Raw genomic sequence first — 18,796 nt, forward strand, 5'->3', positions numbered from 1 at the left:
AGGAAGAAAAAGTGGGAAAAGGCAAAAGAAGAAAAGAAAATTTCTGATTAATGATTACATTAAACTGCTGTTTAAATCAAACTGAGTTGGCATTTTCTTTCCAAACATCTCCAGATGAATTTTTCTCCCTGGATCACCTGTACTGGAACTTCCAGGCCCCACTACTGTGTGTGTGTGTGTGTGTGTGTGTGTGTGTGTGTGTGTGTGTGTGTGTGTGTGTGTGTGTGTGTGTGTAAGAGAAAGAGAGAGAGAGAGAGAGAGAGAAGGAGGGAGGGAGAGAATGTGTGTGTACATGAAAATATTTGAGTGTTGGCAAGTGTGTGAGTGTGTGTGTGTCTGTGTGTGTGTGTCAAGTCTCCAGGTGTTCACCTACAAGGTCTTTTGCCCATGTTCTCAGCAAAGGAGAGAAAAAAAATCTCTACAGTTTCAAACAAACTGATGTGAATGGAAGCTTCTAGGCTCTTTTATTGAAAGGCTGGATCACGTTATTAGGCTGCTTAAATGTCCTCCAGCTTGGCCCACTCATTTGTGCCTCACTAATGATCTTCAGGGCTGATGCTGCATGGGGCTTTCTGGTTTTAATTACTCTAGGCAGGCCCAGCCTGAAGGCTTCAGATCTCAGTGCTGGTCACTGCCTGGGAAGAAAATAATTTCACAGCAGCACTACACTCTGTGCTTAAGGAAGGAGGCCTCACAGAAGAGAAACAACCTTCTTGAATTTCTATGGTTTGGTAAGATTTCCTGTACTTGCAGCCAACAGTTAGAAGAATCTTGGAATGAGATTTCACGGGCCTGCCTGCAGCGTGCCATCGCTAGTCCTCTGTTGCATCTCCAGGGATGGACGGAGGCTCCCTCGTGTTCGGACAAGGCTCATCACCTCTGTCCAAGCACAGGTGAGCTCAAAGACCTGGCTCTGCTCTGACACCTTATCCCGGGTCTGGTTTTCTCCATCACACCGAGGCCAAAAAAAAGTCAGGGTCGCCTGCTAAATACTCCTGGCAGCTCTTTTGCTTGCAAGTGCCAGTTGAAGGTCACAAGAATCAAAAAGGTTTTCCTTATGCAACTGTTCCAGGCAGTCTAGTTTCCGCAGAACTGGGAGGAAGCCATGCAGAGTGTTGCTGATTGCGCGGCTGACCGTCCCTTGAGGTTGACGGGCCCTGCCTCATACTCCACCTCGGAGGCCAGTGAGAGCATCAGTGTTTCTACAATAACTGCTTTAAGTTCTTTCTCCTCTTATTCCAAACAAAAAGAATTTCTTTGCCAGAGAAACAGCGCATGATGTATCAGGAGCTGGCCCCTCAGCAACCCAGAAGGGATGGGATGAAACTGTCATCTGAGTATCAGACAGGAAATATATGACCAAGGCAGGGATTTTTTCTTATCACTTTTGGCACATGTTGGACTTCTGTCTGATAAACAACTCTTCCTTTATCCTTTCTCTTCTTCTGAAAATTCCTCCCTAGCATCCTTCCCCTCAGTCAAGCCTCAGAGGACAGTAATGCCCAACGTGTTCTCTTCCACCACCTGTCTCCCCTGGAATGTCTGTGGGTTGGCAGAATAGCTTAGGGGTGGGGTGTGGTGTGTGTGTGTGTGTGTGTGTGTGTGTGTGTGTGTGTGTGTGTGTGTGTGTGTGTGTGAAGGGCCATTAAGCTATAGGAAATTTACTTTAGAGGGGTGTGTGAATGTAAGTGATTAGGTAAAATATAAAATGTTCCATTTATCTGCTCTAAAAACAATTTAAGAAGATATAGGCTTCGGTTTTATATTGTTTTATGTTAGTGCTACTTAAAGTGGGAGGAAAGGGTGAGAGAGGAAGAGGGAGGAGGAAAAGAGAGAAGAACGCAGAGGTAGAGAAAAGGGAGGGGGAAGATAGCAGAAGGCAGAGGAAGGAGGGGAACACAGAGACAAAATGATACAGGATCTTCCCTGGTGGCGCAGTGGTTGAGAGTCCGCCTGCCGATGCAGGGGACGCGGGTTCATGCCCTGGTCCGGGAGGATCCCACGTGCCGTGGAGCGGCTGGGCCCGTGAGCCATGGCCGCTGAGCCTGCGCGTCTGGAGCCTGTGCTCCGCAGCAGGAGAGGCCACAACAGTGAGAGGCCCGCGTACCGCAAAAAAAAAAAAAAAAAAAAAAAAAAAAAGATACATGATACAGAGACAGCATTTATATAGAGAGAAAGAGATCAAAAGAACAAGAATGGGAATTCCCTGGTGGTCCGGTGGTTAGGACTCCACACTGCCCCTGCAGGGGGCACCTGGTCGGGGAACTAAGATCCCGCATGCTGTGTGGCAGGGCCAAAAAAAAAAAAAAAAAAAAAATACAAGACAGAAGGGTTAGGGACCTATCTCAGATTACAAATCTTGTATGAAGAGCCATATCAACATAAGAACTATGGAAAGTGACGGCTCCACAAGTGCTTTACCCATGCGTCCATCCGTGCATCCGTGCGTCCATCCGTGCGTCCGTCCGTCCGTCTGTCCATCCATCCACCCACCCACCCACCCACCCAATGATTTGCTCTGAAGTGACTTTTGCTAAGACCCTCTTCATGGCTCCACAGCCGTGGTCTCTACCTTTAGGATGATGTCTCCTGGCAGTAGCCGGCCGTCTCTGGCAATCACCCCATCACGATAAATGTGCTGGATAATGATATGGACCAGCGGGGTTTCATTGCCTCCCACAAGCCTAATGGAGAGGCTTTCATTGGGATCCGCTCGATTGATCTTGACTCTGGTAATTTCACCATATGGAATCAGGTGATACAACCTTGGAAAGACTAAAATGGATAGAGACAATATTTATTTAAGACACCCCCCCAATGGACATTTCCAACCACTCCTTTTCTTGCCAAACTTTGGTTCCAGCCAAACTAAACTATTCATTGTTCCTTGTACATGTTTTCCATCTTCCTGCCTCTGTGCCAGCATAAGTTTCTCTGCCTGGAATGTTTTCCATTCTAGGCCTAAACCCAACTTTTCCTTCAAGGCCTGCATGAAATAATCCCTCTTCCAATTAAACTCTACCCTGATCCCTTTCCCCCTGCTCTCTCTAAACTTCCCATTTCCCATAAAGCTTTATTTCTCATGGCACCGAGCCTTCTATTATTATTATTATTACTATTATTATTCATGCCCATTTCTTATACCCACCACTGGACTCTAAGATCCTTGAGGACATAATTTCTGGCTGTTTTGTAGTTCTGTGCACAGATCTCTGTACACAGACTTCAGCCTATGTTTAGTGAATGAAGAGGAATGAACGAACAATCATTATGGAATGGGCTGCAGTTTGATCACTTACTAATCAAGGGGCAAAACAGAACAACCCTGTTCTACTCTTTTTGATCATTCTGAAGATCTCCTCCTGGGAGGACCTGCTTTTCAGGCTTAGTGAATCAGTCCTCTCTACGCTGTTGTCAGTAAAGGGAAGTCAAATGGCCTAATTCGTGATCAAGGAAAGAGGCCCAGGCCCAGCTGGTGGCATCAAGAGGTTCGTCCCCGATCCGCTTGTACGGCTGGATTCAGAGCCAAAAGGAGATTCAGAGACCCAGGCTGGTGTTTCCAAACTTTACCTTTTCACTGAGGACTCTTTCCCCTTGAAATCTGTCACGGGTCCCCCGCCCTGCTGGGCCCACACACAGAATTGCTTCTCAGGCTGTGTAGTTTGACAGTGACAGTCAGACCTTTGTTTCACAAGGGAGGATGCGTGAGCTCGGAGAGGAGAAGTGGCACGACTGGCTGGAGGTGGCAGTTAGGCGGTGGTCCTCAGAGCCAGGTCAGAACCCGGGGCTCCTGATGACGCTCCTGTCACCTTCCTCAGAGTCCCCTGAAGCCAGGGGTCCACAGCCGGCAACGGGTCCACAGGGGACTCGGTCTACAGACCCATAGCCAGCAGCAACGACTGGCGCTGCTCTCCACCTCGGTTGGAATAGAAGCCTACGGGGGGACACCAGGAAATGCCGGCCACGGAACACCTAGTTTGACGGGAGCTGCAGCTCCTCCCCAGTTGCTTGAGGCTCGAGCTAGGATGTTGAGAGCGTTGAGGCTTTTGTCTCCTGTAGCGGCTGACAGCTGCCTCTGCCCTATGATTCTCCCTTAATTACGTCATCGGGAAAGATCAAAACTGCAGGCCTCCTTCTACATAAAACACTCTTTCTGTTTTCAAAACCCATGACCTTGATGCATTTTCCCTAATGAACTATGAGTTCATGAATGAGTACTCAACTCTCTAGGAACAATACAGCAAGAATTAAAATTATTTCTAAGCATTGCAGAACATGATAAACAAAGCAATTTAGCTGCCAGAGGAAGCTGGAGATGTTGTAAATGTGGGTCTTTACCCCCCACTGGGAGTTAATTTAATGTAAGCAATTGGGCTTTGCTGTAAGGCTGTGGGCAGCAGCCTTCATCTGTCAGCTCCTGGTGCTAACAGTGCTTGGGTGACCGAGTTCAATTAACGTTTAAACTATCTTGATTACCTTAAGTAGGCTCTATCCACAAGTATTTGTTGGAACAGGTCTGGTGACAAGGAAATGGAAGTTCTTAAAAAAAATCATTTTGAGCAAAGAAAGATTGGAAATTATCATCAAAGCGGCTGGTTTTCTCTCTCTCCTCCCTCTCCCTTTCTACTCTTTTTCCCAACAGATTTACAAAAACCATGCTCCCAAATCTAACCAATCAAGGATGGTTGATAGTCTGAAAGGACATACCCAGTCACACTTGGAAATGTTAATTAGAGCTACAATGATGAGACCCTAGTGACCTCCCCTTTGAGAGTTAAAGTAATTTTTAAACTGCCAAACTAGTGCTGGTCTGAAAAGAAAGTTTTTCAATACTGTGTCCTTACTTAAGGACTAAGGGATATAGTATCATTTACCAAGTGTTTATTATATGCTGGCCATTGAACTAAGCAATTTGCATGACACTTTGTTGTTTGTTTAGTCCTCACAGCAACCCTTTGAACTAGATTATTATCACCCCTGTTTTTTCGGATGATGAAATACTAAAGCTTAGAGAAGTCAAGTAACCTGGCCAGGTCACACAGCTAAGTAGTGAAGCCAGTCTCTTTACTGATATGAAAAGGATGGATAAACCATGGGCGTTCACCATACTAACCGCGGGTTACTTACTGAAGCAATGAGATCCTAAGGCCCTTTTTAAAAGCTTTGTTGCCTCACAAATCCTGTACCAGCCTCACTGAGTCATAATACCTCACCCCACTGTGGAGTAATAGCTTCCTGGAGCACCTGAGGAAATCCATCCTCTCCTACTTGAAGCCCCTGCACACATAACACAGGTGCCATCTTCATCTTCCTGAAACACAGCTTCCATCCTGCTATACTTCTACGCAAAAGCCTTCAGGTGTGTTCACTGCCCCAAGTCGAGACTCCTAAATGGCATCCAGGACCCTTCTAATCTGGCCTTAACCTCATCTCCCACTACCTTCCAACACACAGTCAAGATCCCCATGCCCATCCAGGTCATAACCACTCCTTAAACACGGATTACACCGTCCCACTGGGAAGTGATGCGCCTCTCTTGACAGCTGTCATTTTCGTTTATTTATATCTCACTCTTTCTAGTATTTGATTTTTTTAGTCTTGAATGAACTTCTTGGAGCCAGGAGCTGGATTTTATAATCTTTATATAAAAGTACAGAGCTTACCTATATAAACAGCTCATACAACTCAATAAAAAAAAAAAACAACCTGAGTAAAAAATGGGCAGAAGTCATGAAAAGGCATTTTTCCAAAGAGAATGTACAGATATGGCCAACAGGCACATGAAAAGATGCTCAACATCGCTAATCACCTCACACCTGTCAGAATGGCCATCATCAAAAAGTCTTCAAGGGCTTCCCTGGTGGCGCAGTGGTTGAGAGTCCGCCTGCCCATGCAGGGGACACGGGTTCATGCCCCGGTCTGGGAGGATCCCACATGCCGCGGAGCGGCTGGGCCCGTGAGCCATGGCTGCTGGGCCTGCGCGTCCGGAGCCTGTGCTCCGCAACGGGAGAGGCCACAGCAGTGAGAGGCCCGTGTACCGCAGGGAAAAAAAAAAAAAAAAAAAGTCTTCAAATAACGAATGAGGGCGAGGATGTGGAGAAAAGGGAACCCTAGTACACTGTTGGTAGGAATGTAAATTGATGCAGCCACTATAGAAAACAGTATGGAGGTTTTTCAAATAACTAAAAATAGAACTACCATATCATCCAGTAATTCCATTCCTGGGTATATATCCAAAGAAAACAAAAGCATTAATCTGAAGAGATACATGCACCTCAGTGTTCATAGCTGCATTATTTACCAAGATAGGTTGCTTCCATAGCTTGGCTAAGTGTCCATCGACAGATGAATAGATAAAGAAGATGTGGTATGTATACAATGGAATACTACTCAGCCATAAACGAGTGAAATTCTGCTGTTTGCAACAATGTAGATGGACCTGGAGGGTATTATGTTAAGTGAAATAAGTCAGACAGAAAAAGACAAATATTGTATGTTATCACTTACATGTGGAATCTAGAAAATAAAAACAGAAACAGATTCACAGATATAGAGATCAAACTAGTGGTTACCAGTGGGGAGAGGGAAGAGGAGAGGAACAAAATGGGGTAGGGGATTAAGAGGTACAAACGACTATGTATAAAATAAATAAGCTACAAGGATATATTGCAAAGCACAGGGAATATAGCCAATATTTTATAATAACTATAAATGAAGTATAATCTATAAAAATATTGAATCACTATGTGGTACATCTGAAACTAACATAATATTGTAAATCAACTGTACTTCAGTAAAAAAAAAAAAAGTACAGAGCCTAGGCCAATGTCTTACACATAGTAATCTCTTATTTTAAAAGTTTCTGCAATAAACATGCAAATCAATCTTATTCAGGTAGGAGAAAACTTTACATGGAATGGAATTAAGGAGCCTTTAATAAGGGGGGAGGACTGGCAGAAAGGAAGTTATAATCCTTTTACTCATTGCAGAAACATTCAGCAAAAACTATTATGTGCCAGATATTGCGCTTGGACTTGAGAACACAAAGACTTAGATAAAGAGTCCCTGCCCCCATTGGTACAGTTACGATGAAAGGTGACATTGCTATAACAGAGATACAGGTGCTTTGAGAACACAAAGGAGAGAGGACTGAGGGAGTCAAGGAGGGCTCCCAGGAGGAGGCAAAGCCTATGCTGAGCCTGGAAAGAGGAATTAGGATGCCAGCTGAAGGGGCGTGAGAGTACAGGACGGACAACAACATGGAAGTGAGAGAGACACAGTATTTATAGGACAGCAATAAGTTCAGAGTATTCAGAGCATGTAGCGTGTGTACAGGGTGAGAGGGGATAAGCAGGGGTCTTATACGACTGCTCGCAAGTTCTCTGAGAACATGATAAAGACGGTGGTTTCGGATTTACCTCCCAATCTCGAAGGAGTGGAGGGTGCTTAATCCAGCGGGTAAACGAGTCGGTTCTGTAGCCAGAGGACCCAAGTTAAAATCCTAGGTCTGCCATTTTCCAGCTGGGTGACTTTGGACTAGCTACCCAATCTCTCAGAGTCTAAGTTTCTTCTGTAAAATGAGAATCACGATCACTGTCCTTAGCGCTGTGACCTTTAAATGACTTAGAGCACTACCTGGCACCCAGGAAAGCTCAAAAAAAAAACTTAAGCTACTATTATTACTGCTGTAAAGGTCTAATATTAGATGAAAAGAAAGGACAGGACAGTATTTTCTCAGCTCCATTTATACTGGGGAAAACACATAGGATCTTAGATCCAGAAACTTCCTTTGCATAGATTCTAGAACCACATTAACCTGGATTCCAAGTTTAGAAGGGTAATTTGGGGCAAGCTAAGTAACCTCCTGGTGTCTCAGTTTCCTCATCTGTAAAACACGGATAATAGTAGTAGCTACTTCAAAGAGTTGTTGAGGATTAAATGAGTTAATGCATGGAAAACACTCAGAACCACACATCACACAAAGTGGTAATAAGAATAAATACCTACATAGTACTTACTATGTGCCAGGCACTGTTCTAAATGTTCTTCACTTAACTGTATTACTCTTGGGACTTCCCTGGTGGCGCAGTGGTTAAGAATCTGCCTGCCAGTGCCGGGGACAGAGGTTCAATCCCTGGTCTGGGAAGATCCCACAGGCGGCGGAGCAACTAAGCCCACGAGCCACAACTGCTGAGCCTGCATGCCACAACTACTGAAGCCCACGCACCTAGAGCCTGTGTACCGCGACGAAGAGTAGCCCTCACTCGCCACAACTAGAGAAAGCCCATGCGTAGCAACGAAGACACAACGCAGACACACTGCAGACAAAAATAAATAAATTGAGGCATAATTCAGTTAAAAAAAAACAAACTATAGTATTCTTTATATGCACTAAGCTAGCATCTGAAGGTAAGTGTTCCAAGACCTTTTCCCTCAATCTATGTAAGAAGAGAACAATAATTTCTGCCTTTGGTTACTTACGCAAGAAGAGGCTAATCAAGGTAAGAAATATTTATGCCCTTGGGAAGAGGGGTGTCATAGAAAGCGGGGGGTGGGGGGCGGTCTGGTTGTCATCACGCCTGGAGTCGTCATTCCGGAAGCCCAGCCTTACTGGGAGGCCACTTACCGTCAGGGGCAGTGGTGTTTTCAGAATTCTCTCTGCCCCGCTCAGCTTGGTTGACAACTGTACTTCCACACTTTGTCCTTCGAAGAACACTCAAGGCTCGGTTTATTTTTTTAAAAGATCTGCTTCTGATGGTGGATCGCTCAAAGGGCCGTGCTGAGGACAAGAGAGAAGGGAGGGAGAGTAGCTACGCATTCACAGAAGTCCTCTTTTATGGACGCGGCTGGTAAGACACGCACAACACATTGTGAACGGTGATTACTTCTAGGCGGTGGGATGATAGAATTTGCTTAGCTGTATATTCTCAGTTTTCTACAATGCAATACGGATGGGTTATTTAAAATCTGCTTGGTTTTTTTTCCTGGGCTGGATGGAATATAACAGCACTTTTCTCGAGCCACCTGGATGGGAAGGTAGGGACACCGAGGGAGTGATGAATCACTAGGTCTAACTTCAACCCCTTTCGCCAGGTCAGATTACACACATTTCTAATGATCTCAGGTCCTCGCGGTCTCATTTCACTCTGGAGAACTGGATGTTGGGTTGCTGCCCAAAACTACCAGAGCGTTTTTGCCTTAAAAAAACGTTTCTATAACTTTCCAGAGAGGGCAATCCCAAGGCCAAGGAGCCCATTCCCGGACAACCACCCCCTTTGACTCACCCCTTGTTCGGTTGCTCCGGCCAGAGTCCAGGGGGCTGTTTGGCTGACCGTCCTCTGCTATGGACACGTAGGCAGGGTTGTCTAGGCCAGGCTCGTCTGTCATTAAGGAGATGGTGGCAGCTGCAGAAACCTCTGGGGAGAGTGCTGTTGCTGTGAGGCTGGCACAGCCGTCTGGACAGCCATCCTGAGAGTGCCTCTTCCTGTCTTTGGTGAGGCCGTAGTGGGAGGCACCTTTGCAGCTGCAACAAAACCAGCAGGAGGTCAGAGAAGGCTTTGCGCATTGTTCAACCAGGGCTCTTCAAGTCCACGTGCTTGCCACCCTTGGAAATTGACTTACCCCTGGTTCCTCTCCCTTCTCACATGGACGTAAGTCAGTATACACTTGCCAACCAAATGAATGAATGACTTGAAAGAACAATTTTTAAAAGATGTCTACAGCATTCTGTTAAAGCACTCTCTACACTGGCCCCTGGAATGCAAATTACGAGAGCTGTCACGGGGTCTACAAGACTAGGGCTTGAGGCTGGCAGTCTTCAACTATTTGGATGTAATTCCTTCTTGCTGGTGTTTATTTTGACCATGAAAGTCCTTAGTCACCCTCTCAGTCCCTTCTTTTGGGTTTAGTTCCCAAACCACTGACCATAAATACAAAGCTCCTCCCAGATTCCATATTTAACTGTCCATGGAAACAGAAATGCCCTCACTACAAAGCCACAGGAGTTGGTTCAGCTTCACATTCTCTAGAGGCAGACTTGCTGGTTTCTAGTCTCCACCTCTGGGGTGGTCTGAGTGGCCAGGACCAGGGGCTCGGGGCTCCCATGTGCTAAAAGTTTTCATGTCTTTTAACATTGGGAAGGTAAAACAACATTCGTGGTCTTTAAAAAACAGGTCTATATCCATTCACCACTCATGTTAAAGAGCAAGCGTAAGGGCCAGGACACTGAGGTTTGAGCCCATCTAAGTCCATATTTTGCTATGGATGCACTTCCATTGTCACTGGGCAAGTCGTCTCAGCTCTTAGGTCGGGTTTTGATCCGCAAATGGTGAGGATTTAACTCTCATTCACTGTGGTGAGGAAGTGCCGCAGACAGCCAAACCACCTTCCCAGTGGTTATAAAGGCAAAAATCAAATGGGCGAGTCCCTTTAGGAAGTGGCCATTTGCATATAATGGATGTTAATTTATAAATTATTTTTACCAACTCAATACAGAAAACCTTATATGGCTGAGCTATTTTAAATAATGCTTTGACAGCCTGTTTGGAGCAGTGCTTATGAATGGAATCAAACAGCAGTCTGCAGTTGATATGCACATGATTTATGTGGCCTACAGAACCACATCTATGGTTTTTGTCTGGATGGGAATCCTTGCTCTGAAATTTACCTAGCTGTGTGATCTGGGACAATTTTGTTAACCTGGTTAAACTTTCGAATCTGCACATACATCTTGGGTTGCTGTAAGGTCTGGCTGACATTAAGTCTTGTCAAGAGCTTAGTTCTATATATCTTGCTAGATATACAGAGAATTCTCAACAGACTGTAGCTACTTCCATAATTCAACCATTCTAAGACGCCTGTTTTGTCACATTTTAACTTCTCTGAGATTGGGATGCGTGGGTGACTGACGGGGTCCCACAGCTTCAGGTTGCCAAGCTGCAGTCATGACACAAATGCCACTGTCCAAGGAAACATGGTCACAGGTGTCCATCTCGTCCCTTCCATTGAGTTGCCTCCACTCTTGGTACTATGCCATTGGGTTTAATTGCTCTTCAGTGTCTTAGAAAAGATTACATTATGATTAAGCATTGCAGTGAAAAGTTACTGTATATATGGAAAGTCTCAGAAACAGAGCAGTGGTGTGTAAATTTGATACTGGTGGTAAATATTTGTCTTTAGAAGGAGAGCAGCAATTCCTGATTTTCTTGCAAAGAGACAAGCAAATGCTTTATTTGCTTAGCAAGAAAGATAACCCCAAGGAGATGAAAAGTGATGTCACACTTTGTTACTGAGATCATCCTAAAGGACAGGCCTAGTTCATGCCAAACAGTACAACTAGAGGGCAGGAGAGGTCGCCATATGTGTCTGAATGGATTTCAAAGTCTGATCTGACCAACCCATGCATTGCAGGGATATCTTTAAAGGTGCTTTGGAATGATTTAACCAGTGGCAGTTTTAAAATTTTCTTGTTAGGGGACTTCCCTGGTGGTACAATGGATGAGACTCCATGCTTCCAATGCAGGTGGCACGGGTTCGATCCCTGGTGAGGGAACTAGATCCCACATGCATGGTGCCGCAACTACGAGTTTGCATGCCACAACTAAGAAGCCCTGAAGCCACAACTAAGGAGCCTGCAAGCCACAACCAAGACCCGGAGGAACCAAACAAGTTAAAAAAAAAAAAAGAAAGAATATTTTTTTTTCTTGTTGGTACATAAAATATGATGCTTCTTATAATCAATGATGATGATTTGATAAAATGTGTGTGTGTTTTTTTTTTGTGTGTGTGTGTGTGTGTGTGATACACAGGCCTCTCACTGTTGTGGCCTCTCCCGCTGCGGAGCACAGGCTCCGGACGCGCAGGCTCAGTGGCCATGGCTCAAGGGCCCAGCCGCTCCGCGGCATGTGGGATCTTCCCGGACCGGGGCACGAACCCGTGTCCCCTGCATCGGCAGGCGGACTCTCAATCACGGCGCCACCAGGGAAGCCCTGAAATGTGGTTTTAATATTAGTAGAAAAGGACTCTGATTTTACAACCCTACATCCTTATCTCATAGAACATGAAACAGGCCCCCGGTTTCTAATGCTAGTTTTTCCCTCACTGAAAGAGTACAAGCTCCCTGCTTGAATTGGTGAGGTTTCACTGTTCTGATTAGCTACTTTGGCTTTGAATTGTTCTGCTTAAAAATAGCAAAGTGGTTGATATGAGAAACTCAAAAATTGGAAGAAACATTGTGTGATGGAAAAAATGAAAGCCAGCGTGCATTTGAGCAGCTCCAAGGTCATAAACACGCGAGTGGAACACTTCTCTGTAAGCCAGCAGTATCGGGTTAACAACGCATGGTTAGGAAGTTCCTAGGCTATTTCGTCGGACTGGAAACAGTATTTCTTTTCTTGGGGCAGCAATGCCCTTGACCATGTGCCCTGCCAGAGCAGGAAATGAATTTTCCAATTGGACAAATGGCTGGCAAAGGCACAAGCCATGGCTTTCTGAGGGGACACAGCATATCCCAGTGGAGAAAAAAGTAGCATCTCGTTCTGCTGCCACATCTGCGAGAAGAGTTAAGGTATTTAAACGTCTCTGAACCCCAAGACTACGCCATTAAGAAGCCGTTTCTGTTTCAAATCCTTGGGGTTCCAAAGACACAGTTTAGTCCAGGAAAGGAAAACCTCATAAAATGACTTAGAAGCCTCCCCTCTGGCCTCGTATCCCAGACATCCTTACAGTATCTGGGGAGGGTAGATTTAAACATTCAGACTCATAAACCTTGTATAAAAATGGTCTGCTAAAGAGGCTCATACCTGTGCCATGTTGCTTGTTTCAGCTTCTTGGCTTAGCTTGAACCTGAGGCACAGGGTGATCTATGAAGGTAGCAGCTTGTACTTACTAATTATCTCTTTTGTGTTGACTAATCCTGGGGCCTCTTGATTTACAGGCGCAAGTGAGGGGAGGAGGGGAAAAGAGCTGATTAGCCTTGGCCAGTACAGGAACATATGCTGAACCCTGGGTTGTGTTCAAAGCAAGCAGGATTTATTCGCCCTTTAGTTATCCCCGAGCACTAAGTACTCTCAGGTGGTGATGGGCGACGGCCATGAACTTGAAGGATGCACACAAGAAACACGGAAAACCATTTTTCAACCACTTTGGATATGCTAACTGTTCAAAGCAACTCTGACGACCAGTTTTGTTAATAACAGAGTTGAGATCCTGAGCTCCTATATCAAAGTGAGTAGAGGCAAATCTGTCTTAATATAAGAATGCTGACACTGGGTGGGGGTGCCATGGAATTTTTGTCTTTTTTGCAAGGATAGGCGGGGAGCGGGGGGGAAGTAAGAAGAGAAAATGACCCTCCTTGCAAAAATTCCTGAGTCCATGAGTTCACTACTAATGGGGGTTGACCTGAAGCAGGATGGACCCCCGGCATACTTCACAGAGGCTCAGAGGGGCTCAGAGCTCGGCCAAATGGGTGGCACAAGCTAGTTTGCAGGGGAGGGCTCCTTTTGTTTCTTTTCTTTTCTTTTTTTAAGGTTATTTTTTTTTTTTTGTAAGTCTACTGAATTTGTTACAATATTGCTTCTGTTTTATGTTTTGGTTCTTTGGCACCAAGGCATGTGGGATCTTAGCTCCTGGACCAGGGGATCGAACCCACACGCCCTCCATTGGAAGGCAAAGTATTAACCACTGGACCACCATGGAAGTCCCGGGGAGGGCTCCTTTCTGATGACAGAAGAATAAAAGTGGTCCATGACAAACTGAGCCTCAATATACTCATTATAACAGTCTGGGTAACTACACAACCTCCCCTTTAGCCTTCTAACTTCCTTTGCATTCTTTCTTTCTCAGTTCACTTCTGAATTAGGTAAACATTGAGTCTACTCTCATACGGAGTTCACTAATTGCCCAGTCTGCTCTTACTTGAAACCAGGGCTTGCAAATTCATATGCTAATCAGGCCAGGTGGGGGACTGTGTGGAGCGGTGCTGTTCCATTTCAAGGGTGCAGCAACCTCTACAGACCTTCACTGAGTGTTGCCTCAAGAAGACCAGCCCAAGAGCCACTAATCGAGAAATGAAAGTTATCCAGATTGTAAAGGAAAAGTGAAACTGTCACTCTTGGCAATGACATGATATTATATATAGAAACCTTCAAAGACCCCACCAAAAAAACTGTTAGAATAAATGAATTCAGTAAAGTTGCAGGATACAAAATCAATACACAAATATTTATTGCATTTCGATACACTAACAAAGAACTGTCAGAAAGAGAAATTGAGAAAATAATCCCGTGTACAACTGCATGAAAAATACCTAGGAATAAATTTGACCAAGGAAGTGAAAGATCTGTACACTGAAAACTATAAGACATTGATGAAAGAAACTGAAGATGACACAAATAAATGGGAAAATATTGTGTGTTCATGGACTGGAAAATATTGTTAAAATGTCCATACTACCCAAAGCAATCTGCAGATTCAATGCAAACCCTATCAAAATTCCAACAGCGTTTCTCATAGAAATACAACAAACAATCCTAACATTTGTATAGAACCACAAAAGACCCCAGATAGACAAAGCAATCTTAAGAAAGAAGAACAAAGCTGGATGCATCACGCTCCTTGATTTAAATCTATATTACAAAACTATAGTTATCAAAATAGTATGGTATTGGCAAAAAGCCAGATGTAGATAGATGGAACAGAGTCCAGAAATACACCCACACATATATGGTTAATTAATTTATGACAAAGGAGTCAAGAATATACAATGGGGAAAGGACAGTCTCTTCAGTAAATGGTGTTGGGAAAACTAGACAGCCACATGCAAAAGAATGAAACTGGACCCCTATCTGACACCATACACAAAAGTTAACTCAAACAGATTAAAGACTTAAATGTATGACCTGAAACCATAAAATTCCTAAAAGAAAAACAGATGGTAAGCTCCTTGATATTGGTCTTATAGATGATTTTTTGAATCTGACACCAAAAGCAAAAAAAGCAAAAATAAACAAATAAACTAAAAAGCTTCTGCACCACAAAGGAAACTATCAACAAAATGAAAAGGCAACTACTGAATGGGAAAAAATTATTTGCAAATCGTATCTAATAAGAAGTTAATATCCAAAATATATAAAGAACCCACACAGCTCAATAGCAAAAAAAAATACGATTAAAAAAAAGGAATATCTGAATAGACATTTTTCCACAGAAGACACACAGATGGCCAACAGGTACACGAAAAGATGCTCAACATCACTCTCTAATCAGGGAAACACAAATCAAAACCACAATGAGATATCACCTCACACCTGTTAGAATGGCTATTATCAAAGAGACAAGAGGTTACAAGTGTTGGTGAGGATGTTCCTACTGCTGGTAAGAACATAAATTGGTGCAGCCACTACGGAAAACGATATGGAAGTTCCTCAAAAAATTCAAAATAGAACTGCCATATGATCCATCATTTCCACTTGGTATTTATCTGAAAAAATCAAAAATGCTAACTGGAAAAGATATATGCACCCCCACGTTCACTGCAGTATTACTTACAATAGTCAAGGCATGGAAACAACCTAAGTGTCCTCTGATGGCTAAATAATGAAAACATGGTGTGTGTATATATATATATATATATATACACACACATACATACATATACCACGGAATATTATTCGGTCATGAAAAAGAATGAAATCTTGCCACTTGCAACAACATGGATAGACCTTAAAGGTCCTGCATCACCCACTGTAGGAAGAGGTGATCACTGTCAGAGAGCAGCAGGCTCTCCTTCGTGTCCTCAGACAAGGCACCTGGGAGACGGGCCATCGGGAGCCTCAAGGAACCACAGTGCTCTGGCTCAGAGAAAGTCTGTGTCAGGGTGCTGGTGACCCTGGGGGCTGAGGGTGGGCCTCGGCCATGTGTGCCTGGCTCCCAACTCCATCTCCAGGGCCTCCACCCTGGCCCTCCTGACACGATGCCTCCAGGGCTTTGCAACACACCCTAGCCCATCTCCCTGTTCCCAGTCTTTCCCTTCCTCCCCACCATCCAATCCATCCTAACCACAAACATACCAACACAATTTCTTTTTGCTCGAAAACTTCCCATGGAAATATTTCCCAGTGCTTACCAGGTCAAGTCCCAACTCCCCAGGCTGACATCCCAGGCCATCCCTGAGCCGTATTGATCATGGCCTCACCACAGGGTCTGGCAACACAGAAGGGGGCTGGGAAGCGCTAACATCTATTGGTCTACTGTGTACTACGCGTTATGCTTCACATACGTGGTCTTCTTAAACCCTCCCAGTGGTCCCAGCTGTCAAGTCAGTTAAACCACCTCCACTTTGCTGATGAGGGTGCGGAAACTTGGGTAAGGCTTTCCTCCCTTCTACCTATCAGAGTGGAGCTGGGATTTGAATCCAGGCTGTGAGGTCATGCTTTCTCCCCTCCCATGGCCTGGCCTCCAGCCCAGAGCATCCCCTGCACTCCAGACTCCTACATCAAACTGCTCATGCCACATCTTCACTCCCATGTCCAATAGGCGTCTCAAACCTCACACATCCAAACACCCCAAGCTTCCCTGCTCTTCCCACCTCTTCCGCTTTACCTCACATCCTTCTTGTTGTTCAAACCCAAAACCCCAGAGTCAGCCCTGATTCCTTTCTTTTTCTCGACACTCCAGGTATAATCAAGCAAGATCTATCCAGGATCTAACGCCTTCTCATCACGTCCACTGCCACGGCCTTAGTCCAAGCCACCATAATCAAAGCCTGGGTTATTGCAATGGCCTCCTGAGAGGTCTTCCTGCTTCTACACTCTCTGCCCTGCCCCGTCCCCATCTATTCTCAACACAGCAGTGGTGTGATCCTTTTAAAGTGGCTCTCCATGTTACTAAAACACAAGGTCCTCACAATGGCCCACAAGGCCCTGTATTCTCTGTCCCTGTTACTTGTACCCTCACCTCCATGCCCCGCTCATCTGGCCTCCTGCTGGTCCTCACACTTGCCCAGCACGCTCCTGCTTCAGGGGCCTTGCATTCTGCTGTCTCTCCACGGCCCCCTCCACCCCTCTCTGCAACACTTGCTCCAGATTCCTGTCTGGTCAGCTCCCTCATCTCCATCAGGTCCGTGATTGAAGTCTACCTTCCCTGAGTACCCATTTTAAAACAGCAGCTTTTTCCCTGGCACGTCTTAACCCTACTTATTTTTTCTTCTTCCTCCTCCCTGCTCATTTTTTCTCTATAGAGTACAAACTCCAAATGGGGTGGGGGTGGGGGGAGTCTAGTTCCATAATTAAGCCAATAGAACCAAACTTTGAAAACTATCCCTTTAGGATCAAGAAGGCTTCATCATATTGGTGGCTTGGGAAAGAGGAAGCTCATGGATTCCCATGTCCCTCCTGGCTGACGGTCAAGACACACCAGCCCTGCCTCAGCTGCCCAGTCAGCTCTGGGCACATCTTGCTCTGCGGGGCTGGAGGGGGCTGGAGGGGACTGGAGAGAAGGGACAAAGTGTTGCTCACCTGGTGCCTTTCAGAGGGTCCACATACCATCTAGATTTCCTAGAGCAGGCACTCAGCAAACATTTACTGAATTGAGCTGAAGTGCCCTTTTGGGTGTTCTGTCTATTGAAATGACCAAACTGGGAATTGATGATTCACCCCCCACAGTCCTGCTAACACAAAATTGTGGTTGGTTGTGATACCCATGCCAGGCTCCCTTTTTCCCTCAGCAAGCTCATGATTTCCCTGCACTCCGACTCGAGATGAGAAAAGGGAGAGGAAAGAGGGAAAAGTGAGACTTTTTAAAAATTCTTCTTTTTTCACATACTTCCCTGATAACTTTAATAGGATTTTATTGGGTCTGGGTTGTAAAACTATTATGTATATAGGAGGAATAAACAGTTGCCATATACCTTCTTTTGATGGATTAAGCTACTACAACAGGATGGGTGATTTTGAAATACTTTGTTTTTTTCATTCAATGATCACATAAGGAGGACCTTGTTTTCTTCATTCACTGAGCACATAAGGAGGACCCCCTGACAAAGAGGGTACAGTGATGTGGAACAAGCTCAGGCTTTCAAGTTTAAAACATCTGGGTGTGAATCCTAGGTCTGCCATTACCAGTCTGCAACTTTGGACAAATTCCATGATTCCTCTGAGCCTCATTTTCCAGATGTAAAATGGGCACAAGGTTTATTTACAGTGAGATTTAAAGATTCATGCCAAGTCCCTAACGGTACCTGGAATACAGTAGCAACTCAATAAGCAGTAATCAACATAATTATTGTATATCAAGCATAATGTTAGACACTATGGATGCAAAGAAACATACTATACAGTGTATGCATGCAAGGAGACTGACGTGAAAACAGAAAACTGCCATGCCACATTATCAGAGAGATGGAGGTATGAGCCAAGTGTTGGGAGAGCTCAGAGAAAGGGGCCACTCACTCTGCTTGGGGTAATCAAGGAAGGCTTCCCAGAAGAGGTGACACCTGAGCTGAGTCTAGGAAAATGAGTGACATCGGTCTGACAGACTAGGTGTAAATGTCACATTTAAAGACCTGAAGGATGCAAGTGCACGGTAGATGCCAGGTTTACTGAGTTCGGTGCAGACTTTATCTCAAGGGGTAAAGTAGAAATGGAGAAAGTAGAAATGGAGAAAGTACAGAGCTGAAGTGAGACCAAAGAGGAGGGCAGATGCTGGGGGTGGTGCTGGAAGCCGCCTGACTACCCGTCTGTTGCCGCTTCTGGGGTTCAGCACGGCTAAAGCCATGCCCGTGGGCACAGGAGACAAGAGG

At 45.0% G+C, this 18,796-nt stretch overlaps 1 protein-coding gene across 5 annotated transcripts in view; it reads right to left on the bottom strand.

The window, feature by feature from the left end:
• The window catches only part of LNX1 (ligand of numb-protein X 1), a 148,282-nt gene that overhangs the window by 41,111 nt on the left and 88,375 nt on the right, over positions 1–18,796 (bottom strand). For all 5 annotated transcript variants that reach the window (XM_089911915.1, XM_030760064.2, XM_089911917.1 and 2 more), the window contains 3 exons: positions 9,285–9,523; positions 8,627–8,779; positions 2,573–2,775 (listed from right to left, as the gene is read on the bottom strand). In XM_089911915.1, the coding sequence (XP_089768041.1) occupies positions 2,573–2,775; positions 8,627–8,779; positions 9,285–9,523 (595 nt within the window). The remainder of the gene's footprint in view (positions 1–2,572; positions 2,776–8,626; positions 8,780–9,284; positions 9,524–18,796) is intronic.

This window comes from Delphinapterus leucas, chromosome 5, assembly GCF_059928025.1.
Source record: "Delphinapterus leucas isolate spDelLeu-1000000601 "Yukka" chromosome 5, BTC_Dleu_Yukka2, whole genome shotgun sequence".
In the NCBI taxonomy this organism is placed as follows: domain Eukaryota; kingdom Metazoa; phylum Chordata; class Mammalia; order Artiodactyla; family Monodontidae; genus Delphinapterus; species Delphinapterus leucas.